Raw genomic sequence first — 27,212 nt, forward strand, 5'->3', positions numbered from 1 at the left:
TATGCCCATATGGAGCCGGCTGGTGTTATGGAATGTTAAGAAGTATGTATTTTTGGGCTGGGACCCCCACGCCGGAGTCCCCCATGACCAGCAGCGTCCAGAAGGCTCCTCCAGAGAGACGATGCGTCCCTGGGGCTGGTAAAAAGGAACCAGATCAATTTGCAACTGGATTTGGTCCCCTTCAACCAGCTGCAGCGGCGCATGAGCTACAGCACTACAGCACCCGCTGCCCCTCGCTGCTGCCGCCGTGCTGCGGGCTCGGGCTGAGGAATGGGTGCAGGCAGGGGGAGAAATGGGGGTGCAGAGCTGGGCTTTGGCTGGGTTTTGAGGCAGGCAGAGTGGCTGCAGCTCGGCCCTCCAGACTGCTGTGGGTGTGAGTTAGAGCTGAGGAGTTTCAGAGGTCCCAAACATGCTCGGGAGATGCCCCATGAAGCCACAGGAGCCCTGGCACAGCCTGAGGAGCCCCCAGCCCGGCTCGTCCTTCCCCCTCAGCTCCTGCACCTCCCGTGTGAGGCGGTCGGGGTGAAAGGGCTCCCTGGGGGACACTGCCAGGGTCTGACCCCGAGGGTGGGGGAGTCCCTGCCCTGCTGTGGCAGAGACAGAACATCAAGAGTTAATGCGAAAGTGAAACTCAGGGAGCAGTTCCTGAACTTCTTGAAAATCACCTGACATGACGGAACCTAGGCCTCAATCTTTACAGCTGCCCCTTGGCCACACAGAGAACAGCACACGCAGGACAGGTTGGTGCCCTGGGGTGCTGCGGTCCCTTGGTGGGTGTTTGGGGACAGCAACCTTTCTATGAGGGGGGACAATAACGGCGAGCTGCTCACCTCACTGCTCTGGTGGAGCAGCCACTGAGTCCTGGGCCAGGCAGGAGCCTGGGTGGACTGAGGGATATTTCTTGTGAGGGGAGGGGATCGGGGTCTGCTGGATGGGAGAGGGATGGCTGGGGCGATCATGCAGGGCAGCAAAGCGCCACTGAGCCCACCTGCCTGCCTTGTTCTTGCTTCCCAAGGGACCAGGCCTAGAGCAGACTCATCACAGCTCTCGCTGCCCAGCCCACCATGTGTAAGTTGGGTGGCTTGGGGGGATGGGGTCCAGGGGTACAGAACCTGCAGTGGGAGAGATTGAGGTGGGGGGGAGACACAGAAACCCTGGGGTTCCCCTTCTCCCCTCTCCTGCTGGGTGTCTGCAGGGCTGAAGGAGGGTGGGGCTGGGAGAGCTGCTGCTGCCCCCGGGCCCCTGCCCTGCCTGGCACATGGCACTGGGCTGCAGCCGGGAGGAGCTCTAGTGCCCACACTCCTGCTCTTCTGTTCTTTTCCTTCTTAGCCTTTCTCCCAGCTGCCATTGTCTTGTTTGTGGGACTCGTCGTAGGTATTGGACTTGTAGGTGAGCCTCTGGCATGGGATGAGCTGTGCTGCGGTGCACATGGGGGTGCTGCTGAGACGGAAGGGCAGCACTGGCCATGGAATTCTGCCTGCCCCTGCTGCTGCAGCCCTGCACACTGCTCCTCTCCTGCTGCCCATGGGGTGTCCCCACACCTGCACCCCCAGCCCTCGCTCCCTGCTCTGGTCCCTGGGTGCTTTTGGGGAGGCCGGTTCTGGTGCTGGTGGCAGGGGGGGATGTGGGTCACAGAGAGCACCCTAACACTGTACTGTCCGCCCTGTAGCTGCGGCAAATGGTTCAAGGATGAGAATGGCTGCAAGGAGGAACCGCGCGGGATCTTTTGACTTCGCTTTTGAAGCTGGTGAGTGGGGAGGGCAGGGGAGCTGAGATGTGCGGGGTGGGAGCACAGGGCTGTACCCTGAGGTTTCTCTGAAGCCAAAGCAGCCCATTAACTCCTCCCTGGTCTGAATGTACCTGTACTTTGGGAAAGGGATCAATCCCAATGTGCTGGGAAGAACCAGGACCTTCTGGGGTAGGAGTCAATGCTGAGGGTATCAGGGGCTGTGCAGGCAGGTGTCTGACCTGTGGCAAGAACTCCTGTGTCCACTGGCAGCACTGGTGAGAGACAGAAAGGGGAAGCAGAAAGGGCTTGGATGTGCTCGGGGAGCAGCACTTGCTGCAGACCAAGTGTCTGTTACACATTGAGGACACCCTTGGTGGAGAGACATTTCTGTCTGTCCCTGCCTTATGCATGTCCATCAGCAGGCAGCCTTGATGCTTCTGGGACATGACTCTCCTGTCTTTATAGGGGGAAATGAACAGGCCCTCTCTCCAAGCATCTGCCCAAGGAATGCTGTCCAGAGGAGGAACAGATGACCACTGCACATGAACAAAAGCACATTTCCCTCCTTCCTTACAAGCTGCCGTATTCATGTCTTCCCACAGCAATTGCTAGAAATCTGCCACTGACTCGCAACTTCCCTTTTAACAGATTTGGATTACCTTGAGCAATAAATGCTTTGCAAGGTTTAATAAATGGGCATGGCTGGTGTGTGTGTGTGGTGTTCCTTGGTGTGTGTCATGGCTCAGGTACCTGCCCTGCACCTGGGGATTTGCAGGAAGGGATTGCAGCAGGCAGTGTTTCCAGCCTTGCCCTCTGTCCCCCTGCACAGCGAGGGGCTGGCTCCACTGAACCCTGACAGTGCTGGCAGTCCCTGGGAGCCCAGCACTGCTCCAGCAAATCCTCAGGGCAGCATCGCCCTGCACTGCAGGGCCGGCAGAGCCCGAGGGGTTCAGTGGGTGCAGCTCTGCAGCCTCGGGCTCAGGACACCCACTCACTTTGATTTGGGCTGGGACAGGGGAGCTGGTCCTGCCACACACGCTGTGCCCCACTGCTCCTGCTGGGCTGGGGCCTGTCCTGGGTCCTGGGAGCCGTGTGTGGGATCCTCATGGCCGGATCCCTGGGGAGCTCCTGGGGTGCTGGCAGAGCATCCTGAGGAGTGCATGGCTTGCACAACAAGCTCTGGGGGCTTTTGACTTTGGGGCTCTTTGACTAGGAGAATTCTTTGTGCTTTTGTTTTTGGGCCTTGTTGACTCCGGGGATTTTTTGAGTCTGGAGGCCTGTGATTCTTGCTGTTCAGCTTCGACTCCAGCCTGCCAGGCTTCTGTGCTTCATTGCCCTGGCCCTAGCCTGCTTTTTGTTCTTTTTGCCCTTGCTCCAGACTGTCTTTTGGCTCTTCTGCCCTCGTAGGCTCATACTCACCCTCATGTCTGTCTCACCTCCCTGTGTTCCTGCCTGCCAGTCTGGTGCATCATCCCTGTGCTCCTGCCTGAGCCACCTGTGTCTGACCCAGCTCACCCCAATCCTATCTCTCCCCCCATTCCTTTTCCATTTTCCTTTCTCCTTCTCTGTCTTTTCTAGCACTTTTTTGTAGGATAACTTCTTTTTTTCTTCATTTTTTTTGTTGTCAATAAACGGTTTTCAGATACACTGTTATTTTGGTTGACTCAATTTCCTTCCAGATTATCTATTTTTAAAAGAATTTCTTGTGTTCCCCATAGTGGAAGAGCAACAAGCTTCCCACAGGGACAGCCCCAGGGTTCAATGTCCTGGAGATGGGGGAGCCCCAGCCCTGCTCCAGCACAGACAGCAACATCAAGGGTTGATGAGAATGAAAGTAAACCTCAGTTATTAAGCAATTACTCGTAAATTATTTGTCCTGATATTCCCTGTTGGGATCTTTCCTGCAGCACTTTGACCCTCAGAGCACAGTACTCACAGGACAGGTTCATGGTGGGGGGTGCTGGGTTCCATGGGGGGTGTTTGGGGACAGCAGCCTCTCTCTAAAGGGAGGAACAATAACGGGGTGCTGCTCACCTTGCTGCACTGGTGTAGAGAGTGAGATAAGACAGAACTGAGTTACAGGCTGTGGGATGCACCTGCAGAACGCCATGGCAGCACACAGAAGCTTATCTGCCCTGACCTTGGGAGGAAATGCCGCTTGGAGACGCTCTAGGGAGAGAAGTCCGCTTGAATCTGCCAGGTCCCTGAACAACATGTTATCATCCTGTAAAGAAAGTGCTCCTGACGTGGCAATGTGTGATAGGTCACTTAGTAAAAAAAATCCTACATAAGGAAATACTGGGTGTTGAAGAAGTGTGTAAAACCAGCTCCTTTCTCTCAGTACGTCTCAATATCCCTGTGGGTCTGAGTCCTGTCCTCCTTTGTATGCACACCAGCGGAGCAGCCAGGTAGCCCTGGGCCAGGCAGGAGCCTGGGTGGGGTCTGAGGGGTCCCTGCATTCGTGGGGTTTCCTGGGTGGGACAGGGGTGGCTGGGGGTGATTATGCAGGGCAGCAAAGCCCCACTGACCCCACCTGCCTGCCTTGTTCTTGCTTCCCAAGGGACCAGGCCTAGAGCAGACTCATCTCAGCTCTTGCTCACACCAGCCCACCATGGGTAAGTTGGGTGGTTCAGGGGGTTGAGGGTACAGAACCTGCAGTGGGGCAGGTTGGGGTGGGCACGGGGACCCTGGGGTTCCCCCTTCTCCCCTCTCCTGCTGGGTGTCTGCAGGGCTGAAGGAGGGTGGGGCTGGGAGAGCTGCTGCTGCCCCCGGGCCCCTGCCCTGCCTGGCACAGGGCACTGGGCTCCTGCCAGGAGGAGATTCAGTGCCCACACTCCTTATGTCGTTTTCCTTCTTAGATTGGTTTCTAGTTGGCGTTGCATTCCTCCTTGGAATCATCATTAGACCTGCAGTTGTAGGTGAGATTTTGACACGGGATGAGCTTTTCTAGGCTTCACTGGTGGAACTGCTGGGAGGGAAGGGGCAGCACTGGTCACTGCCTGGAATTCTGCCTGCCCCTGCTGCTGCAGCCCTGCACACTGCTCCTCTCTTGCTGCCCATGGGGTGTCCCCACACCTGCACCCCCAGCCCTCGCTCCCTGCTCTGCTCCCTGGGTGCTTTTGGGGAGGCTGGCTCTGGTGCTGGTGGCAGGGGGAGATGTGGGTCACAGAGAGCACCCTAACACTGCTTTGTCCTCCCTGCAGCACTGGTAAAGGGTGAGGCCATCAACTTCTCTATGAATACCAAGTATTTTGCCTTCAGTTTTCGAATTGGTGAGTGTGGAGTGCAGGAGAGGTGGGTTGTGCTGGGAGGGTACACGGGGATATATCCTGGGCTTCCTGTAGAGCCAAATCACAGGCTTCTCTAGAGCCTTGAACCCCTCACTGGTCTGAATCCAACCTAAATCTACTGAAGGGATAAATCCCCAATGTGGTTCGAAGAGGCAGGACCTGCTGGGGTAGGGATCAAGGCTGAGGGCATCAGGGGCTGTGCAGGCAGGTGTCTGACCTATAGCAAGAACTCCTGTGTCCACTGGCAGCAGTGGCCAGAGGCAGAAAGGAAGAGCAGAAAGTGGTTGGATGTGCTCAGGGAGCACAGCTCACTGCAGGTACAGACCCTGGCACAGTCTGGGGAGACTCTTACTGGACTGAAGCTTTTCAGGTGCCCCCACAGCCTAAACCCCTGAGCCTGGGCTGCACCCTGGATCATCCCATCACCCACAAGAGGCAGCCATCCCCTAAAACACCAGCCTGAGCACCCTCCTGCCGCTGAGGGGCTCTGGGTCCAAGGCACACATTGGCCATGGCTCCAAACACAAGGATCTCAGCTCCGGGGTGGCTGTGGGCACAGAAGCCGTATGAGCAGTGCCTGCACCTGGGCTGCACTGGGCAGAGGCCAAGGATGGGAATGGGGCTGGGCAGGAGGTGCTCCCCACAGCCCCTGCACCACCTCTGCTTCACCATGGCCACTGGCTCCCATCCAGGCATTGCATGGCTTGGTTGCAAACTTGTGTGCACGGCTTTTAGTTTCCCTATTAAACTGTTTCTTTAAACCCACGAGTTTTCTGGCTTTTACTCTTCCACTTTCTCCCTGATCCCGACTGGGGGTGGAGGGGTGTGGGTGATGATCGAGCGGCTGCGAGGTGCTTGGGGCTGGCAGGGCTTGAGCTGCCACAGCCACCAGGGCTCCCAACAGGGCTCTGGTGTGGCTGCCGTGCCGTGACCCCCGGTACACACCGGGACCCTCGCAGCTGTGTGCCGTGACCCCGCACTCTGGAAGCCCTCAGTACCCTGGCTGGGACCCCACCCCTCTCACTCCCGTGCCCCTGTTGCTGTATTTGACCCCCCGAGTAAAGACACGCTCAGCCCTCTGCCTCGTTCCCAGGCCTGGCTGGGACAGAGCGGTCCCAGGGCGCTCCCGGGGCGAGCATCGGGACCGTTCCAGGCCAGTGGGCACTGCGGGCAGGTGAGCAGCGCTGCGGACAGGTGGGCAGAGCGGGCAGCATGGGCATCGCTGCTCCCTTCCCTCGTCCACCTTCCCCATCTTCTTCCTTTTCATCTTCCTCTCCTTCCTCCTGCCCTCCTGCCGTGAGACACAGAGGTGAAGGAGCTGCCACTGGAGCACTTTGCCCCAGCAGGTAAAGGAGGACTGGCACTTGGGTTCACTGCCAGGGTGGGGACTGCGAGTGCTGGGGCTGGAGAGACTCAGGATGCTGCTGTGAGAGAGTGGCCTGGGTCTGCAGGTTTCTCTCTCGGAGCCAAAATTGAGCTGACATCTATTCTACTATCACTTGTTGCAGGAGAGTCCAAGATAGTCTTGGCATCACTTGATGCCAAGATGTCCAAGAGGAAGCCAACTCTGGATTTGGAACCCAATAAGGAGACAATTACAAATGAGGAATTTGTGGAAGAGCCCAAGAAGGAGAAAACGTCAGATGAGGAACCCAGGGATGAGACAAATCCTAGTGAAAAACCCAAGGATGATCCTGGTGACAGTCCTGAGAATGAGAAAAGTCCAGGTAAAGTGCAGGAGAAAGTGTCCAGGTTAGACATCCAGCCTGGCAGGCACTGGGAAGCCCCAGCAGCTTGGCCACCCTCTGAAGAGCTGGGGATGTGCTGGAGTGATAGGGGCCCTGAAAGCAAAAGTGCAGCTGGGGCTGCAGAGGTGCTGGGTGTGCAGTCAGGGCCCAGGTACCTGCTAAGTGCCTTGGGATTTGCTGTGCTCCACGAAGGGATTCCAGTGGGCAGTGCTTACAGCCCTGCTCCCTGTCCCCCCTGCACAAGGAGGGGCTAGCAAGGCAGTGGCTGAGTTTGTTATGAGCTCTGATTCATCTTGTGCTGGTGGCAGGTGACAGACTGGGCTGACATGTGCCCTGTGCCCTGTGCTGTTCCGGGCTGGTGGGCAGGGCAGGGCAGGGCAGGGCAGGGCAGGGCAGGGTGGGTGGGCACTCTGGGGTGAGCCCCTTCTCCCTTTTCCTCCCACCCTGGAGGGCAGTGGCACTCACCCCACCAGGGGCCTCCTTCCAGGGGTCTTCAGGGGCTGGAGGCAGATGAAGGCAGGGGGAGGATGGAGCAGCTGCTGCTGGCCCTGGCATCCTGCTCTGCCTGGCACAGAGTGCTCTGCACTGCTCAGGGGAGCTTTGCTGTCCATGCTCCTGTTCCTCCTGCCATTTTCCTTTTCAGGGAACAGAGCCATTAAAACTGTCATTGGAGCCACAGTGGGAGCAGGTGAGGATCTGGCACTGGATGAGCAGTGCTTGGGTTCACTGCCCGGTCCCAGTTCCCAGTGGTCCTGGGGAATGGGCTGGGCTGGGGCTGGGGCTGAAAGAACCAGGATTGGGGAGAATTGGGGTGCAGGGAGGTGGAGGGAAAGGGACAGCACTGGCCACTGCCTGGAATTCTGCCTGTCCCCATGTCTGCAGGCCTGCACACTGCTCCTCTCCTGCTGCCCATGGGGTGTCCCCACAGCTGCACCCCCAGCCCTCGCTCCCTGCTCTGCTCCCTGGGTGCTTTTGGGGAGGCCGGTTCTGGTGCTGGTGGCAGGGGGAGATTTGGGTCACAGAAAGCACCCTAATACTGCTCTGTCCTCCCTGAAGGAGTGGCACTGGTTGGCATCCCAGCGTGCATAGGCGCACTGGGGTTCACAGGAGCCGGCATCGCCGCTGGCTCCATCGCTGCCAAGATGATGTCAGCAGCTGCCATTGCCAACGGGGGAGGAGTGGCTGCCGGCAGCACCGTGGCCGTGCTGCAGTCGGTCGGTGAGTGGGGAGGGCAGGGCAGCTGGGCTTCATCTCCATAGCAGGGAACACAGGATTGTATCCTGGGCTTGCTCTAGAGCCAAACCAGCCCTTGGACTCCTCACTGCTCTGAATCCCTCTGAACTCTCTGGGTTGTTTGCTGTGTCCAGTGCTGGGTCACTGCACAGGCAGCCTCCATGCTCCTGGGACTTCACACCTCGATCTGTCTTTGCAGGAGCTGCAGGTTTCCCTCTTGCTACCAAAACAGGGCTGACATCTGTAGCCTCTCCTCCACCAGAAGAGCGTCCCAAGGCAGATTTCATTGTGGATATGTTCGGTGTTTGTTTCCGTGTTGGTGAGTGGGGAGGTCAGGGGAGCTGGGCTGTGCTAGGAGGGAGCACGGGGCTGTACCTTGGGCTTTCTCTGAAGCCAAACTAACCCTTTAATTCCTCACTGCCTCCTAATCAGCAGGCAGCCTCAATGCTTTTGGGACATGACATTCCTGTCTTTATAGAGGAACTCTACAAGCAGAGCAGAAAGCATTCTTTCCAGAAGAAGAACTGATGACCACTGCCAGTGAACAGAAGCACATTTCCTGCCTTCCAAGCAGCCTGATTCGTGTCTTCCCACTGCAGGACCTGGAAAGACCTTGCTGAGCCCCAGCGGCCCCATTACCAGATTTGCATTGCTTTGAACAGTAGATGCTTTGAAAACTCTAAAAAAAGGGCGTTGCTGGTGTGGGTGTGTGGTGGTGTTTGGTGTGTGTCACGGCTCAGGTACCTGCCCTGCACCTGGGCATTTGCAGGAAGGGATTGCAGCAGGCAGTGTTTCCAGCCTTGCCCCCTGTCCCCCTGCACAGCGAGGGGCTGGCTCCACTGAACCCTGACAGTGCTGGCAGTCCCTGGGAGCCCAGCACTGCTCCAGCAAATCCTCAGGGCAGCATCGCCCTGCACTGCAGGGCCGGCAGAGCCCGAGGGGTTCAGTGGGTTCAGCTCTGCAGCCTCGGGCTCAGGACACCCACTCACTTTGATTTGGGCTGGGACAGGGGAGCTGGTCCTGCCAGACACGCTGTGCCCCACTGCTCCTGCTGGGCTGGGGCCTCTCCTGGGTCCTGGGAGCCGTGTCTGGGATCCTCATGGCCGGATCCCTGGGGAGCTCCTGGGGTGCTGGCAGAGCATCCTGGGCTAGCAGGGCTGTGGTGGCAGCCACAGTGGTGGCTCATGGCAATGGTTGGTGTCTCAGGGGGCACTGAGCAGTGACTCTGCTGCCTGTGGGTGTTGGGCCAGTGACATGAGGCTGCGTTGGGCACTCGGGGGCTCTTTGCAGGGAGCAGTGGCATGTCTGACCATATCTCTTGGTGCTGTGTCACTGCAAACGAGTTGGGGAAGGCAAATGGAGCTGTGGCTTTTGGGTGCCCCCTTACTGCTAATACTAGTGGACAAATTAACTCATTAGATAGAGGCTTTCCCCAGCTCTAGGGCTACAGCGCAGACTGTATCAAAATTTCTTCTGGAAGAAATTATTCCTCAATACAGAATAATCTATTTTATAAACTCAGATCATGGAATGCATTTCACCTCAAAAATTATTAAACAATTGTCTGGAGCTTTGGGAATTTGGTGAAAATATCATACCCCATGGCATCCCCAGAGTTCAGGACAAGTCGAGAGAATGAATCAGACATTAAAAGCACAATTATCAAAATTAATTGTAGACACAAAAATATCCTGGCCAAAATGCTTCCCATTAACATTATTAAATATCAAAACTATACCGAACTCTGAAACAAGGTTGTCTCCCTTTTATATGTTATATGGAATGCCTTATGACCACAGAATGCCAGTGGGACATCCTAGGATAGAGGATAGACAAATACAACCCTATCTAATAGCAATAAATAAAAATTTGCAAGAATTGTGGAAACAGGAAATTATAACACAAAATGCTCCTTTTGAGTTCACCATACCCAAAATCCAACCGAGAGACCAAATTCTTATAAAAACCTGGAAAGAGGTCTCCCTCTCTCCTCACTGGGAAGGTCCTTTTCTTGTCCTTTTGACCACAGACACAGCAGTCCGGACAGCAGAAAAGGGCTGGACACACGCTTCTCGGGTGAAAAAGATTGAGACAAAGGAAGAGACACCCGAGTGGAAAGTTGCCTCCTCCCCAGGAGATCTCAAGATAAAGTTGCACCGGTCAAGTAAATGAATAGAGATCAAATAAGGTGTATAATACCCAGGTGGGCATGTTTTCCGTTTGTCTATTTCAGGTGCGAAATTTGTTGCAAGGTTTGGGTCACACATTGTATTAAAGGAGCGAGACCTAAGGCTCTGTGTACTAAGTGTCTCGAAGAAGAACTGTCTCTGACTGACGAACTCCTCGTACTTGCCACTAATTTGAATCTCATTGAATTAAACTCTCCAGTGTGGTTATTCTTGCACCGGCACGGGGTTAGTGGATAACTGGAGGGCGGGGCTCAAATTTTAGCAGTCAAGTGTTGAAGGTCGAATAAAGTACCCAGCGGGGCAGACACGGTCAAATTATCCAGGTGGGTGCCTTTAAGAGACAGTCTGCAGCTCGGTCTGGGCGTTGGTCCCCTGTGAATACTTGTGGTGCCAAGAAGATGGCTCACCTCACTGCTGATGACAACCCAGTGGGGGTAGGCAAAGGCAGAGAAGTATACCTGTGGGAAATCCTCGTAAACCTGAGCCTAGCCACCAACCAACCGATTAAGTCATACCCAGGAAGTTCCACAAGCCCTGTGGATCAAAGCCTCAGTGATGAGTGCGGGGATTAACGGATTAACACCCCGGCACACCCTGCCCCAGCCAATTGCTGCAGCCGGGGAAAAGACAGGTATTGTACCTTTAACGGCACTCGATATGCAAGGGGTGAATTAGATGGGAAAATAGCATGTTATAACATCAAGGTAAGATATGGAAACGGGCAGTCAGAGACAGTTGCTTACAACATCCAGAACAGAAATGTAAACCAAGCACCCATTCCCACATGTGATCAATGTAACCGTACAGTATGAGTAAGGGGAAAGAAAAAGTCAGTGTTTGTGGCTTACTTCCAAGTAAATCAGTTGTGCTATGACCATACTCTATTAAAAATGTGTATCATGGGAGGCAAGACGTACTGGGTGAGCAAGAATTTCAGGTATAAAAATAGGATAATCACTAACAGTGAACCCATCTTCATTGACCTCCTTGAGGAAAATGATGACCGAAACTGTACACAATTCAATAAGACTTTCTGTTTTTCAAGAAACAGGGAAAGCATAAATCCTGAAAGCAAAATAAAATAGGTGACCTTAGATATAAAAAAACAAAAATCAGAAATGAGAATAAAAAAAAGACTGGAACAAGAAAGATTAAAGACCTTAAGTGGGCAGTATGATCAATTAGAAAAACAATATAACTATTAGAGATTACCAGGCTCAGACAAGAACTTGTTTATAGACCTCATGCAAGAAATTGCAACGGAATTAGGATTGTCCAATTGCTGGATCTGTGGAGAACTTAAATCAGCAAAAAAATAGCCCTAAAGAAGTGAGAGTTTAACTCCAGAGCAGCTCTTGAGAGGGGATAGTATACATATCTCAAAAACACTCCAAAGACCTGAAGGCTGGATTTTGGAAAAATGAATAATCGAAACAATTTGTATCAGTCGAGAGGGAGGGAAGTATACAGAGGCGGTGGAGAACACCCCATGTATATCCACCCTAGCAGTAAATTCAAATAACAAAAGTAAGATCTGGTACCCAGAACCCCCTGCCAGGTACTAGAGTCTCGAAAAAAGAAACAACTGTAAGTGAAGTGACAAGATTGGACTTTGCTGGAACAAAGGCTCTGGAGCTAATCCTTACTAATCACTGAGAAAACTAAGTACTTATTACGCTAAACCGGGGAACGCAAAAATACCATGGAGAGACCCCGATGGAGTGTGGGGTCCCCTTGGGCATGCAGGGTGGCAGGGGAGTGAGTTGGTGCATCCTGACCCAGTGCAGCAGCAGCAGCAGCAGAAGGGGGACCCCTGCCAAGCCAAGAGGCAGGGCCAGGGGGATTTCCCCTGTGGAAGTGGCTCCAAGCACAGGCACCCACCTGTGCCATCCATCCGTGCTGGTCTGTGTGGGCTCACAGGATGCAGCCCTTGGCTGTGCCCCCATCTCCTCACAGCTGCAGCTCCCCAGGTGCTCCCGCAGCTCAAACCATTGAGCCTTGGCTGCATCCCTGATCATCCCAGCACCAACAAAGTACAGTCATAATCCCCCAAAACACCAGTCTGAGCACCCTCCAGTCACCGAGGGGCTCTAGGCCCAAGGCATATGTGGCTTGGCCACAGCTCTGCCTTTCTCTACAAGCACTTGGCCATAGGCGTTCCCCATAGCCCCTGGCCTGTCTCGGGTTTTACCACGGCATCTGGCTCCTCCAGGATCTCACTGCAGCTGGAGGACACAACCAGGAGAGGAACAGCCCCTGTGCCCCCAGCCCCGGGGCGCCCGCCTCTCCCTCCCAACCCTACATACTTCTTCACATGCCCATATGGAGCCGGCTGGCGTTATGGAATGTTAAGAAGTATGTATTTTTGGGCTGGGACCCCCACGCCGAAGGCCCCCATGACCAGGCAGCATCCAGAAGGCTCCTTCAGAGAGACAATGCGATGTGTCCCTGAGTGTGGTAAAAAGGAACCAGAACAATTTGCAACTCGATTTGGTCCCCTTCAACCAGCTGCAGCGGCGCATGAGCTACAGCACCCGCTGCCCCTCGCCGCTGCCGCCGTGCTGCCCTGAGCGGGCTCGGGCTGAGGAATGGGTGCAGGCAAGGGGAGAAACGGGGGTGCAGAGCTGGGCTTTGGCTGGGTTTTGAGGCAGGCAGAGTAGCTGCAGCTCTGATATCCAGACTGCCCGGGGCCCTCGAGGAGTTTCACCAGTGGGGAAAGGCCCCGTGAAGCCAGAGGAGCCCTGGCACAGCCTGAGGAGCCCCCAGCCCGGCTCGTCCTTCCCCCTCAGCTCCTGCACCTCCCGTGTGAGGCGGTCGGGGTGAAAGGGCTCCCTGGGGGACACTGCCAGGGTCTGACCCCGAGGATGGGAGCGCCCCTGCCCCGCTCTAGCAGAGACAGAGCATCAAGAGTTAATGAGGAAGTGAAACACAGGGAGTGGTTCCAGAACTTCTCAAAAATCACCTTACATAACCTAGTGCTCAATCTTTCCGGCCCATCCTTTTCCTCACAGAGAACAGCACACGCAGGACAGTTGGTGGATTGGGGTGCTGTGGTCCCTTTGTGGGTGTTTGGGGACAGCAGTCTTCCTATGATGGGGGACAATAACGGGGACCTGCTCACCTCACTCCATTGGTGGAGCAGCCACTGAGCCCTGGGCCGGGCAGGAGCCTGGGCCGGGACTGAGGGATATTTCTTGTGAAGGTAGGGGACTGGGGTCTGCTGGGTGGGAGAGGGATGGCTGGGGGTGATCATGCAGGGCAGCAAAGCTGTACTGACCCCACGTGCCTGCCTTGTTCTTGCTTCCCAAGGGACCAGGCCTAGAGCAGACTCATGGCAGCTCACGCTCCCACATAGCCCACCATGAGTGTGTTGGATGGCTTGGGGGGTTGAGGGGCACAAAACCTGCTGTGGGACAGATTTGTTGGGGGGGGAAGGTGGGCATGGGGACCCTGGGGTTCCCCTTCTCCCCTCTCCTGCTGGGTGTCTGCAGGGCTGAAGGAGGGTGGGGCTGGGAGAGCTGCTGCTGCCCCCGGGCCCCTGCCCTGCCTGGCACAGGGCACTGGGCTCCTGCCAGGAGGAGCTCTAGTGCCCACACTCCTGCTCTTCTGTCATTTTCCTTCTTAGCCTTTAGTCCAGTTGCTGTTGCTTTCCTCGTGGTACTTGTTGTAGGAGTTCCACATTTAGGTGAGACTTTGGCATGGCATGAGCTGTGCTGGGCTTCACTGGTGCTGCTACTTGGAGGGAAGGGGCAGCACTGGCCCTGGAATTCTGCCTGCCCCTGCTGCTGCAGCCCTGCACACTGCTCCTCTCCTGCTGCCCATGGGGTGTCCCCAGAACCTGCACCCCCAGCCCTCGCTCCCTGCTCTGGTCCCTGGGTGCTTTTGTGGAAGCCAGTTCTGGTGCTGGTGGCTGGAAATGCTGGTCACAGAGAGCACCCAAATGCTGTTCTGTCCTCCCTGCAGCATCAACAAAGAATCAGACTGTGGATTTCTCTGTGAATACCCAGGGTGCACGGTTCCGTGTTGGTGAGTGGGAAGGGCAGGAGGGATGGGCTGTGCTGTGAGGGAACAAAGGGTGGTACCCTGGTCTTACCCTGAAGGTAAAGTAGCCCTTTAACTCCTTATTGAATGCTCTTGAACTGTGGGGAAAGGGATTAATGCCAATGTGGTGGGAAGAGCCAGGACCTGCTGGGGCTGGAGTCAAGGCTGATGGCGTCAGGGGCTGTGCAGGCAGGTGTCTGCTCTGTGGCAAGAACTCCTGTGTCCACTGGCAGCACTGGCCAGAGACAGAAAGGGGGAACAGAAAGGGACTGGGTGTGCTCAGGGAGCAGATCTTTCTGAAGGCCAAGTCTCTGTCACAGACTGAGGACATCCCTACTGGAGAGGCATTTCTGGCTCTTCTGAGTTTTGAGGATGCCCCGTGGGGACGAGGCAGACGGAGCAGCTGCAGCTCGGCCCTCCAGACTGCTGTGGGTGTGTGTTAGAGCCGAGGCATTTCACTGGTCCCAAACCTGCTCGGGAGATGCCCCTGAAGCCACAGGAGCCCTGGCACAGCCTGAGGAGCCCCCAGCCCGGCTCATCCTTCCCTCTCAGCTCCTCCACCTCCCGTGTGAGGCGGTCGGGGTGAAAGGGCTCCCTGGGGGACACTGCCAGGGTCTGACCCCGAGGATGAGAGAGCCCCAGCCCTGCTCTAGCAGAGACAGAACATCAAGAGTTAATGAGAAAGTCAAACTCAGTGAGCGGTTCCAGAAACTTCTGGAGCGTCATCTGACCACACCCCATCCCTGAGCGTATATATCCGGCCCCTCCTTGGGCCCTCAAAGCGCAGACATACGAGCCGAGGTTGGTGGTGTTCAGCGTTGCGGTCCCTCAGTGAATTTTTGGGGAAATCAACCGTTCTCTGAGGGGAGACAATAACGGGGGGCTGCTCTCTTCGCTGTTCCAGTTGGATTAGCTCCTGAGTCCTGGGCCAGGCAGGAGCCTGGGCCGGGACTGAGGGATGTTTTTTGTGAGGGCAGGAGACTGGGGTCTGCTGGGTGGGAGAGGGCTGGCTGGGGGCGATCGTGCAGGGCAGCAAAACCCTGCTCACCCCACCCTGCATGGAAAAATGCCTTATTCTTGCTTCCCAAGGCACCAGGCCTAGAGTAGACTGATCTCAGCTCTCGCTCCTGTCCAGCTCATCATGGGTAAGTTGGGTGGCTCAGGGGGTTGGGGGCACAGAACGGGACAGATTGAGCGGGGGGGGCCTTGTCCTGGGTCCTGGGAGCCGTGTCTAGATCCTCCTGGCCGGATCCCTGGGGAGCTCCTGGGGTGCTGGTAGAGCAGCCGGGGGCTTGCACCACAATCTGTAGGGCCTTTTGAACTTGGGGATATTTGGCTGGGGGGTATCTTTGTGCTTTTTCTTTTGGCACTTGGTGACTCTGGGGGTTTTTGAGTCTGAGGCCTGTGTCTTGTGGTTTTGCTTTGGTTCCAGCTTGCCGAGCTGGACTGTGGTGGCAGCCACAGTGGTGACTCACGGCAATGGTTGGTGACTCAGGAGCGCACTGAGCAGCGACTCTGCTGCCTGTGGGTGTTGGGCCAGTGACATAAGGCTGTGTTGGGCACTCGAGGGCTCTTTACAGGGAGCAGTGGCATGTCTGACCATGTCTCTTGGTGCTGTGTCACTGCAAACGAGCTGGGGAGGCACAGGAAGCTGTGGGAGTTGGGTGCCCCGTTACACCAGCTGCGCTGCAGCAATCTTCAACCACTGCTCTACAAATGCACAGAGGGATTTGGGTGTGCAGTCCCTGGAGCGTGCAGGGTGGCAGGGGAATGAGTTGGTGCAACATGACTCAGTGCAGCAGAAGGGATTCGTCCCTTCTCCCCTCTCCTGCTGGGTGTCTGCAGGGCTGAAGGAGGGTGGGGCTGGGAGAGCTGCTGCTGCCCCCAGGCCCCTGCCCTGCCTGGCACAGGGCACTGGGCTCCTGCCAGGAGGAGCTCTAGTGCCCACACTCCTGCTCTTCTGTCTTTTTCCTTCTTAGGTGCAAGTACAGCCATTGTTTTAGCCACTGCTTTCCTCGTTGTGGTATTCCTCATTTTACTGACAGTTTTAGGTGAGATTCTGGCATGGGATAAGCAGTATCTGAGCATTTTTGAGTTCACTTGGAAAGTTGCTGAGAGGGAAGGGGCAACATTGGTCACTGCCTGAAATTCTGCCTGCCCCTGCTGCAGCCCTGCACACTGCTCCTCTCCTGCTGCCCATGGGGTGTCCCCACACCTGCACCCCCAGCCCTCGCTCCCCGCTCTGGTCCCTGGGTGCTTTTGGGGAGGCCGTTTCTGGTGCTGGTGGCAGGGGGGGATGTGGGTCACAGAGATCACCCTAACACTGCTCTGTCCTCCTTGCAGCGGTGGTAACGGATTCAAGTGATCTCTCTGGGGATATATTTCCTTCTTTTTTGAGTCTGGTGAGTGAGGAGGGCAGGGGGGCTGGCTGTGCTGTGTGGGAACACGGGGCTGTACCCTGGGCTTACTCTGATGCCAAAGCAGCCCTTTAATTCCTCCCTGGTCTGAATGTGCGCAAAAGGTGGGAAAGAGATCAATCCCAATGTGGTGGGAAGGGATAAGAACTGGTGGGGTCGAGGTCAAGGCTGATGGCGTCAGGGGCTGTGCAAGCAGGTGTCTGCTCTTTAGCAAGAACTCCTGTGTCCACTGGCTGCACTGGCCAGAGACAGAAAGGGGGAGCAGAACGTGCTGAACTTGGATGTGCTCAGGGAGCAGATCTTTCTGAAGGCTAAGCCTCTAGCATAGACTGAAGAGACTCTTGGTGGAGAGACATTGCTGGCTGTCCCTGCCTGGTGCTTGTCGTTGATGATTCTGGGGCATGACACTTTTGTCTTAATAGGGGGAAAACAAATGGCCTGACTCTGTTCTGCAAGCATTAGCCTTTCACATGCTGTTCTTTCGAGGAAACGATGACTACTCCCTGTGAAGAAAAACACATTTCCTTCCTTCCAAGCAACCTGGCTTGTGTCTTCCCACTGTGGGAATTGAAAATCGCCTTCTGACCCTCAGCTGCACAATTAAGATATTTAGATTGCTTTGAGCACTAAATTATTTTAAATCTTTAATAAAAGCGCTATGGTGGTATTGGTGTGTGGTGTTCCTTGGTGTGTGTCGTGGTTCAAGTACCTGCCCTGCACCTGGGGATTTGCAGGAAGGGATTGCAGCAGGCAGTGTTTCCAGCCTTGCCCCCTGTCCCCCTGCACAGCGAGGGGCTGGCTCCACTGAACCCTGACAGTGCTGGCAGTCCCTGGGAGCCCAGCACTGCTCCAGCAAATCCTCAGGGCAGCATCGCCCTGCACTGCAGGGCCGGCAGAGCCCGAGGGGTTCAGTGGGTGCAGCTCTGCAGCCTCGGGCTCAGGACACCCACTCACTTTGATTTGGGCTGGGACAGGGGAGCTGGTCCTGCCACACACGCTGTGCCCCACTGCTCCTGCTGGGCTGGGGCCTGTCCTGGGTCCTGGGAGCCGTGTCTGGGATCCTCATGGCCGGATCCCTGGGGAGCTCCTGGGGTGCTGGCAGAACATCCTGAGCTAGCAGGGCTTGCAGCACAAGCTCTGGGGCCTTTTGAGTTTGGGGCTCTTTGACTAGGAGAATTCTTTGTGCTTTTGTTTTTGGGCCTTGTTGACTCTGGGGATTTTTTGAGTCTGGAGGCCTGTGATTCTTGCTGTTCAGCTTCGACTCCAGCCTGCCAGGCTTCTGTGCTTCATTGCCCTGGCCCAAACCTGCTTTTTGTTCTTTTTGCCCTTGCTCCAGACTGTCTTTTGGCTCTTCTGCCCTCGCAGGCTCATACTCACCCTCATGTCTGTCCCACCTCCCTGTGTTCCTGCCTGCCAGTCCGGTGCATCATCCCTGTGCTCCTGCCTGAGCCACCTGTGTCTGACCCAGCTCACCCCAATCCTATCTCTCCCCCCATTCCTTTTCCATTTTCCTTTCTCCTTCTCTGTCTTTTCTAGCACTTTTTTGTAGGATAACTTCTTTTTTTCTTCATTTTTTTTGTTGTCAATAAACGGTTTTCAGATACACTGTTATTTTGGTTGACTCAATTTCCTTCCAGATTATCTATTTTTAAAAGAATTTCTTGTGTTCCCCATAGTGGAAGAGCAACAAGCTTCCCACAGGGACAGCCCCAGGGTTCAATGTCCTGGAGATGGGGGAGCCCCAGCCCTGCTCCAGCACAGACAGCAACATCAAGGGTTGATGAGAATGAAAGTAAACCTCAGTTATTAAGCAATTACTCGTAAATTACCTGTCCTGATATTCCCTGTTGGGATCTTTCCTGCAGCACTTTGACCCTCAGAGCACAGTACTCACAGGACAGGTTCATGGTGGGGGGTGCTGGGTTCCATGGGGGGTGTTTGGGGACAGCAGCCTCTCTCTAAAGGGAGGAACAATAACAGGGTGTTGCTCACCTTGCTGCACCGGTGTAGAGATTGAGATAAGATAGAATTGAGTTACAGGCTGTGGGATGCACCTGCAGAACGCCATGGCAGCACACAGAAGCTTATCTCCCTGGACCTTGGGAAGAAATGTCACTTGGGGACGCCCTAGGGAGAGAAGTCTGCTGGAATCTGCCAGACCCCTGAACAACATGTTATCATCCTGTAAAGAAAGTGCTCCTGACGTGGCAATGTGTGATAGGTCACTTAGTGAAAAAAATCCTACATAAGGAAATACTGGGTGTTGAAAACCAGCTCCTTTCTCTCAGTACGTCTCAATATCCCTGTGGGTCTGAGTCCTGTCCTCCTTTGTACGCACACCAGCGGAGCAGCCAGGTAGCCCAGGGCCAGGCAGGAGCCTGGGTGGGGTCTGAGGGGTCCCTGCATTCGTGGGGTTTCCTGGCTGGGACAGGGGTGGCTGGGGGTGATCATGCAGGGCAGCAAAGCCCCGCTGACCCCACCTGCCTGCCTTGTTCTTGCTTCCCAAGGGACCAGGCCTAGAGCAGACTCATCTCAGCTCTTGCTCACACCCAGCCCACCATGGGTAAGTTGGGTGGTTCAGGGGGTTGAGGGGCACACAACCTGCAGTGGGGCAGGTTGGGGGGCACGGGGACCCTGGGGTTCCCCTTCTCCCCTCTCCTGCTGGGTGTCTGCAGGGCTGAAGGAGGGTGGGGCTGGGAGAGCTGCTGCTGCCCCCGGGCCCCTGGCACAGGGCACTGGGCTCCTGCCAGGAGGAGCTTTAGTGTCCACACTCCTTATGTCATTTTCCTTCTTAGATTGGTTTCTAGTTGCCATTGCATTCCTCCTTGGAATCATCATTAGACCTGCAGTTGTAGGTGAGATTTTGACACGGGATGAGCTGTTCTGGGCTTCACTGGTGGAACTGCTGGGAGGGAAGGGGCAGCACTGGTCACTGCCTGGAATTCTGCCTGTCCCTGTCCCCATGTCTGCAGCCCTGCACACTGCTCCTCTCCTGCTGCCCATGGGGTGTCCCCACACCTGCACCCCCAGCCCTCGCTCCCTGCTCTGCTCCCTGGGTGCTTTTGGGGAGCCTGGTTCTGGTGCTGGTAGCAGGGGGGGATGTGGGTCACAGAGAGCACCCTAACACTGCTTTGTCCTCCCTGCAGCACTGGTAAAGGGTGAGGCCATCAACTTCTCTATGAATACCAAGTATTTTGCCTTCAGTTTTCGAATTGGTGAGTGGGGAGTGCAGGAGAGGTGGGTTGTGCTGGGAGGGTACACGGGGATATATCCTGGGCTTCCTGTAGAGCCAAATCACAGGCTTCTGTAGAGCCTTGAACCCCTCACTGGTCTGAATCCAACCTAAATCTACTGAAGGGATAAATTCCCAATGTGCTGGGAAGAACCAGGACCTGCTGGGGTAGGGGTCAATGACGAGGGTATCAGGGGCTGTGCAGGCAGGTGTCTGACCTGTGGCAAGAACTCCTGTGTCCACTGGCAGCACTGGTGAGAGACAGAAAGGGGAAGCAGAGAGGGGTTGGATGTGCTCAGGGAGCACAGCTCACTGCAGGTACAGACCCTGGCACAGTCTCAGGAGACTCTTACTGGACTGAAGCTTTTCAGGTGCCCCCACAGCCTAAACCCCTGAGCCTTGGCTGCATCCTGGATCATCCCATCACCCACAAGAGGCAGCCATCCCCTAAAACACCAGCCTGAGCACCCTGCAGCCACTGAGGGGCTCTGGGTCCAAGGCACACATTGGCCATGGATCCAAACACAAGGATATCAGCTCTGGGATGGCTGTGGGCACAGAAGCCGTATGAGCAGTGCCTCCACCTGGGCTGCACTGGGCAGAGGCCAAGCATGGGAATGGGGCTGAGCAGGAGGTGCTCCCCACAGCCCCTGCACCACCTCTGCTTCACCATGGCCACTGGCTCCCATCCAGGCATTGCATGGCTTGGTTGCAAACGTGTGTGCACGGCTTTAGTTTCCCTATTAAACTGTTTCTTTAAACCCACGAGTTTTCTGGCTTTTACTCTTTCACTCTTCCCCTGATCCCAACTGGGGGTGGAGGGGTGTGGGTGATGATCGAGCGGCTGCGAGTTGCTTGGGGCTGGCAGGGCTTGAGCTGCCACAGCCACCAGGGCTCCCAACAGGGCTCTGGTGTGGCTGCTGTGCCGTGACCCCCGGTACACACCGGGACCCTCGCAGCTGTGTGCCGTGACCCCGCACTCTGGAACCCCTCAGTACCCTGGCTGGGACCCCACTCCTCTCACTCCCGTGCCCCTGTTGCTGTATTTGACCCCCCAATAAAGACTCACGCTCAGCCCTTTGCCTCCTTCCCCGCGTGGCTGGGACAGAGCGGTCCCAGGGCGCTCCCGGGGCGAGCATCGGGACCGTTCCAGGCCAGTGGGCACTGCGGGCAGGTGAGCAGCGCTGCGGACAGGTGGGCAGAGCGGGCAGCATGGGCATCGCCGCTCCCTTCCCTCGTCCACCTTCCCCGTCCTCTTCGTTTTCATCTTCCTCTCCTCCCTCCTGCCCTCCTGCCGTGAGACACAGAGGTGAAGGAGCTGCCACTGGAGCACTTTGCCCCAGCAGGTAAAGGAGGACTGGCACTTGGGTTCACTGCCAGGGTGGGGACTGCGAGTGCTGGGGCTGGAGAGACTCAGGATTGCTGCTGTGAGAGAGTGGCCTGGGTCTGCAGGTTTCTCTCTCAGAGCCAAAATTGAGCTGACATCTATTCTGCTATCACTTGTTGCAGGAGAGTCCAAGATAGTCTTGGCATCACTTGATGCCAAGATGTCCAAGAGGAAGCCAACTCTGGATTTGGAACCCAATAAGGAAACAATTACAAATGAGGAATTTGTGGAAGAGCCCAAGAAGGAGAAAATGTCAGATGAGGAACCCAGGGATGAGACAAATCCTAGTGAAAAACCCAAGGATGATCCTGGTGACAGTCCTGAGAATGAGAAAAGTCCAGGTAAAGTGCAGGGGAAAGTGTCCAGGTTAGACATCCAGCCTGATAGGCACTGGGAAGCCCCAGCAGCTTGGCCACCCTCTGAAGAGCTGGGGATGTGCTGGAGTGATAGGGGCCCTGAAAGCAAAAGTGCAGCTGGGGCTGCAGAGGTGCTGGGTGTGCAGTCAGGGCCCAGGTACCTGCTGAATGCCTTGGGATTTGCTGTGCACCACGAAGGGATTCCAGTGGGCAGTGCTTCCATCCCTGCTCCCTGTCCCCCTGCGCAGGGAGGGGCTAGCAAGGCAGTGGCTGAGTTTGTTATGAGCTCTGATTCATCTTGTGCTGGTGGCAGGTGACAGACTGGGCTGACATGTGCCCTGTGTCCTGTGCTGTTCCGGGTTGGTGGGCAGGGCAGGGCAGGGCAGGGCAGGGTGGGTGGGCACTCTGGTGTGAGCCCCTTCTCCCTTTTCCTCCCACCCTGAGGGGCAGTGGCACTCACCCCACCAGGGGCCTCTTCCCAGGGGTCTTCAGGGGCTGGAGGCAGATGAAGGCAGGGGGAGGATGGAGCAGCTGCTGCTGGCCCTGGGATCCTGCTCTGCCTGGCACAGAGTGCTCTGCACTGCTCAGGGGAGCTTTGCTGTCCATGCTCCTGTTCCTCCTGCCCTCCTGCCATTTTCCTTCTCAGGGAAGAAAAAGAAAGTCATTGGAGCTGTCATTGGAGCCACAGTGGGAGCAGGTGAGGATCTGGCACTGGATGAGCAGTGCTTGGGTTCACTGCCCGGTCCCAGCCCCTTGTGGTCCTGGGGAATGGGCTGGGGCTGGGGCTGGGGCTGAAAGAACCAGGATTGGGGAGAATTGGGGTGCAGGGAGGTGGAGGGAAAGGGACAGCACTGGTCACTGCCTGGAATTCTGCCTGTCCCCATGTCTGCAGCCCTGCACACTGCTCCTCTCCTGCTGCCCATGGGGTGTCCCCACAGCTGCACCCCAAGCACTTGCTCCCCATTCTGGCCCCTGGGTGCTTTTGGGGAGGCCGGTTCTGGTGCTGGTGGCAGGGGGAGATTTGGGTCACAGAAAGCACCCTAATACTGCTCTGTCCTCCCTGCAGGAGTGGCACTGGTTGGCATCCCAGCGTGCATAGGCGCACTGGGGCTCACAGGAGCCGGCATCGCCGCTGGCTCCATCGCTGCCAAGATGATGTCAGCAGCTGCCATTGCCAACGGGGGAATGGCCGTGCTGCAGTCGGTCGGTGAGTGGGGAGGGCAGGGCAGCTGGGCTTCATCTCCATGGCAGGGAACACTGGATTGTATCCTGGGATTGCTCTAGAGCCAAACCAGCCCTTGGACTCCTCACTGCTCTGAATCCCTCTGAACCCTCTGGGTTGTTTGCTGTGTCCAGTGCTGGGTCACTCAGCAGGCAGGCTCCATGCTCCTGGGGCATCACACCTCAATCTGTCTTTGCAAGAGCTGCAGGTTTCTCTCTTGGTACCAAAACTGGGCTGACATCTGTAGCCTCTCCTCCACCAGAAGAGCGTCCCAAGGCAGATTTCATTGTGGATGTGTTCGGTGTTTGTTTCCGTGTTGGTGAGTGGAGAGGTCAGGGGAGCTGGGCTGTGCTAGGAGGGAGCACGGGGCTGTACCTTGGGCTTTCTCTGAAGCCAAACTAACCCTTTAATTCCTCACTGCCTCCTAATCAGCAGGCAGCCTCAATGCTTTTGGGACATGACATTCCTGTCTTTATAGAGGAACTCTACAAGCAGAGCAGAAAGCATTCTTTCCAGAAGAAGAACTGATGACCACAGCCAGTGAACAGAAGCACATTTCCTTCCTTCCAAGCAGTCTGATTCGTGTCTGCCTACTGCAGGACCCGGAAAGACCTTGCTGAGCCCCAGCAGCCCCATTACCAGATTTGCATTGCCTTGAACAGTAGATGCTTTGAAAACTCTAAAAAAAGGGCGTTGCTGGTGTGGGTGTGTGCTGTTCCTTGGTGTGTGTCATGGTTCAGGTACCTGCCCTGCACCTGGGGATTTGCAGGAAGGGATTGCAGCAGGCAGTGTTTCCAGCCTTGCCCCCTGTCCCCCTGCACAGCGAGGGGCTGGCTCCACTGAACCCTGACAGTGCTGGCAGTCCCTGGGAGCCCAGCACTGCTCCAGCAAATCCTCAGGGCAGCATCGCCCTGCACTGCAGGGCCGGCAGAGCCCGAGGGGTTCAGTGGGTGCAGCTCTGCAGCCTCGGGCTCAGGACACCCACTCACTTTGATTTGGGCTGGGACAGGGGAGCTGGTCCTGCCACACACGCTGTGCCCCACTGCTCCTGCTGGGCTGGGGCCTGTCCTGGGTCCTGGGAACCGTGTCTGGGATCCTCATGGCCGGATCCCTGGGGAGCTCCTGGGGTGCTGGCAGAGCATCCTGAGGTAGCATGACTTGCAGCACAAGCTCTGGGGGCTTTTGAGCTTGGTGTTGTTTCACTGGGGGCCTTTATTGTGTTTTCCCTATTAAACTGCTCATTTCAACCCACGAATTTTTTGGCTTTTAGTCTTCCACTCTCTCCCTGTTCTGGCTGGGGTTGGAGGGGTGTGGGTGATGATCGAGCAGCTGTGAGTTGCTTGGGGCTGGCAGGGCTTGAGCTGCGACAGCCACCAGGGCTCCCAACAGGGCTCTGGTGTGGCTGCTGTGCCGTGACCCCCGGTACACACCGGGACCCTCGCAGCTGTGTGCCGTGACCCCCGGTACACACCGGGACCCTCGCAGCTGTGTGCCGTGACCCCGCACTCTGGAACCCCTCAATACCCTGACTGGGACCACCCCCCTCTCTCCTGTGCCCCCCTTGCTGTATCTGACCCCCCGAATAAACACTCACACTCAGCCCTTTGCCCTGGGCGTGCCTGGGACAGGGCGGTCCCGGGGGAGGATCGGGACGGATCCGGTTTGGCACTGCGGGCAGGTGAGCAACGCTGCAGGCAGGTGAGCAACGCTGCAGGCAGGTGAGCAGAGCGGGCAGCACGGGCAGTGCAGCTCCCTTCCATCTTCCACCTTCCCCGTCCTCTTCCTCTTCATTTTCATCTTCCTCTTCTCCCTCCTGTCCTCCTGCCTTTTTCCCTCTAAGCCGTGAGACACGGACACGAAGGAGCTGCCCCTGGAGCAGTTGCCCAAGGACTGGCACTTGGGTTCACTGCCAGGCTGGGGACTGTGAGTGCTGGGGCTGGAGAGACTCAGGATGCTGCTGTGAGGGAGAGACAGCACTGGCCTGGATTTGCAGGTTTCCCTCTTGGTGACAAAATTGGGCTGATATATATCCTACTGTCACTTGGTGCAGGAAAGTCTGCCGAGATGCCCAAGAGGAAGCCAACTCCTGGTGATGAGCCCAAGAAGGAGACAACTTCAGATGAGGAATCCGGGGATGAGACAACTCCTGGTGCCAGTCCCAAGGATGATCCTGGTAGCAGTCCCAAGGGTAGGAATAGTCCAGGTAAAATGCAGGGGAATTTAGGTCAGATGTCAGGAAAAAATTCTTCACAGAAAGACTGATTGGGCACTGGAATCGGCTGGCGAGGGAGGGGGTGGAGTCACCGTCCCTGGACTGTTTAAAAAAGGACTGGACGTGGCACTCAGTGCCATGGTTGACGAGAAGGTATTAGGTCACAGGCTGGATTTCAAAGATCTTTTCCAACCTAGTTCATTCTGTTCCCAAGAGAAGCCAAGCAGATGCCTGATCCCAAGATCTCTGCCAGGCAGCCTGGTAGGCACTGGGAAGCCCCAGCAGCTTGGTCACCCTCTGAAGAGCTGGGGATGTGCTGGAGTGATAGGGGCCCTGAAAGCAAAAGTGCAGCTGGGGCTGCAGAGGTGCTGGGTGTGCAGTCAGGGCCCAGGTACCTGCTAAGTGCCTTGGGATTTGCTGTGCACCAGGAAGGGATTCCCGTGGGCAGTGCTTCCAGCCCTGCCCCCTGTCCCCCCTGCAGAGGGAGGGGCTAGCAAGGCAGTGGCTGAGTTTGTTATGAGCTCTGATTCATCTTGTGCTGGTGGCAGGTGACAGACTGGGCTGACATGTGCCCTGTGTCCTGTGCTGTTCCGGGCTGGTGGGCAGGGCAGGGCAGGGCAGGGTGGGTGGGCACTCTGGGGTGAGCCCCTTCTCCCTTTTCCTCCCACCCTGGGGGGCAGTGGCACTCACCCCACCAGGGGCCTCCTCCCAGGGGTCTTCAGGGGCTGGAGGCAGATGAAGGCAGGGGGAGGATGGAGCAGCTGCTGCTGGCCCTGGGATCCTGCTCTGCCTGGCACAGAGTGCTCTGCACTGCTCAGGGGAGCTTTGCTGTCCATGCTCCTGTTCCTCCTGCCCTCCTGCCATTTTCCTTTTCAGGGAAGAAAAAGAAAGTCATTGGAGCTGTCATTGGAGCCACAGTGGGAGCAGGTGAGGATCTGGCACTGGATGAGCAGGGCTTGGGTTCACTGCCCGGTCCCATCTCCCGGTGGTCCTGGGGAATGGGCTGGGCTGGGGCTGGGGCTGCAAGTACAAGGACTGGGTAGAATTGGGGTGCAGTGAGGTGGAGGGAAGGGGCAGCACTGGTCACTGCCTGGAATTCTGCCTGTCCCTGCTGCTGCAGCCCTGCACACTGCTCCTCTCCTGCTGCCCATGGGGTGTCCCCACACCTGCACCCCAAGCACTTGCTCCCCATTCTGGCCCCTGGGTGCTTTTGGGGAGGCTTTGGGAGGTTTGGGTGCTGATGGCAGGGAGAGATTTGGGTCACTGAGAGCACCCTAACACCATTGTCCCTGCAGGAGTGGCACTGGTTGGCATCCCGTTGTTCATCAGCGCACTGGGGTTCACAGGAGCCGGCATCGCCGCTGGCTCCATCGCTGCCAAGATGATGTCAGCAGCTGCCATTGCCAACGGGGGAGGAGTGGCTGCCGGCAGCACCGTGGCCGTGCTGCAGTCGGTCGGTGAGTGGGGAGGGCAGGGCAGCTGGGCTTCATCTCCATGCCAGGGAACACTGGATTGTATCCTGGGCTTGCTCTAGAGCCAATCCAGCCCTTGAACCCCTCACTGCTCTGAATCCCTCTGAACTCTCTGGGTTGTTTGCTGTGTCCAGTGCTGGGTCACTGCACAGGCAGCCTCCATGCTCCTGGGACTTCACACCTCGATCTGTCTTTGCAGGAGCTGCAGGTTTCTCTCTTGGTACCAAAATTGGGCTGACATCTGCACTGAGCACAGTTGGTGGAGCAAGCGGTTTTTTGCTGTCCAAGAAAGCTCGAAGAGACAAAGCTAAAAAAAAGGACAAAAATCCAAGTGACAAACCCAAGAAAAAGTAACTCGGGTGAGGAACATGAGGAGGAGACAACTCCAAACGAGGAACGCAGGAGAAGCCAAGCAGGTGCCTGACCCCAAGGCTTTGCAATGCACAATGGCAGGTGCTGGCAAAGCCCCACAGACCCCTCAGGGCTTTGCCTCTCCTTTCAAAAGCTTTGAATTCTCTTGAGCAACAAGTGCTCAATAAAGGCACTTTTCCTGCAGCAGAGATGGTGTTTGTGTTTGTGTGTCACTGCAGCTCTTGGGTGATGGTGGCATTAGAGGGTGACAGAGTACCAAGAGCACCATCCCCACATGAAATCTGTGAGATTCTGCTTTTAAACTGTGTGGCT

At 56.3% G+C, this 27,212-nt stretch overlaps 1 protein-coding gene and 2 long non-coding RNA genes across 4 annotated transcripts; all 3 read left to right on the plus strand.

The window, feature by feature from the left end:
- The first annotated feature begins 658 nt into the window (after positions 1–658).
- Positions 659–2,430, plus strand: LOC117007505. Of its 2 annotated transcripts, none has more exons than XR_004420142.1 (5): positions 659–740; positions 1,016–1,068; positions 1,330–1,389; positions 1,670–1,747; positions 2,195–2,430. It is a non-coding gene; the product is annotated as an uncharacterized LOC117007505 (long non-coding RNA). The 2 variants fall into 2 exon arrangements; XR_004420143.1 differs by lacking the exon at positions 659–740 and adding an exon at positions 746–770.
- Positions 2,431–4,958: 2,528 nt separating this feature from the next.
- LOC117007485 (interferon alpha-inducible protein 27-like protein 2B) lies at positions 4,959–26,972 on the plus strand. Its single transcript, XM_033080705.2, has 9 exons — positions 4,959–5,001; positions 6,528–6,746; positions 7,411–7,455; positions 7,824–7,985; positions 8,200–8,319; positions 24,895–25,032; positions 25,933–25,983; positions 26,352–26,513; positions 26,728–26,972. Exons 1-9 carry the CDS (start codon positions 4,965–4,967, stop codon positions 26,880–26,882), a joined length of 1,089 nt encoding a protein of 362 aa, XP_032936596.1. The 5' UTR covers positions 4,959–4,964; the 3' UTR covers positions 26,883–26,972.
- Positions 14,163–17,308, plus strand: LOC117007510. The gene is made up of 5 exons (XR_004420148.1): positions 14,163–14,215; positions 15,320–15,375; positions 16,210–16,281; positions 16,574–16,632; positions 17,070–17,308. It is a non-coding gene; the product is annotated as an uncharacterized LOC117007510 (long non-coding RNA).
- Positions 26,973–27,212: the final 240 nt, after the last annotated feature.

Source organism: Catharus ustulatus, chromosome 26, assembly GCF_009819885.2.
Source record: "Catharus ustulatus isolate bCatUst1 chromosome 26, bCatUst1.pri.v2, whole genome shotgun sequence".
Lineage (NCBI taxonomy): Eukaryota > Metazoa > Chordata > Aves > Passeriformes > Turdidae > Catharus > Catharus ustulatus.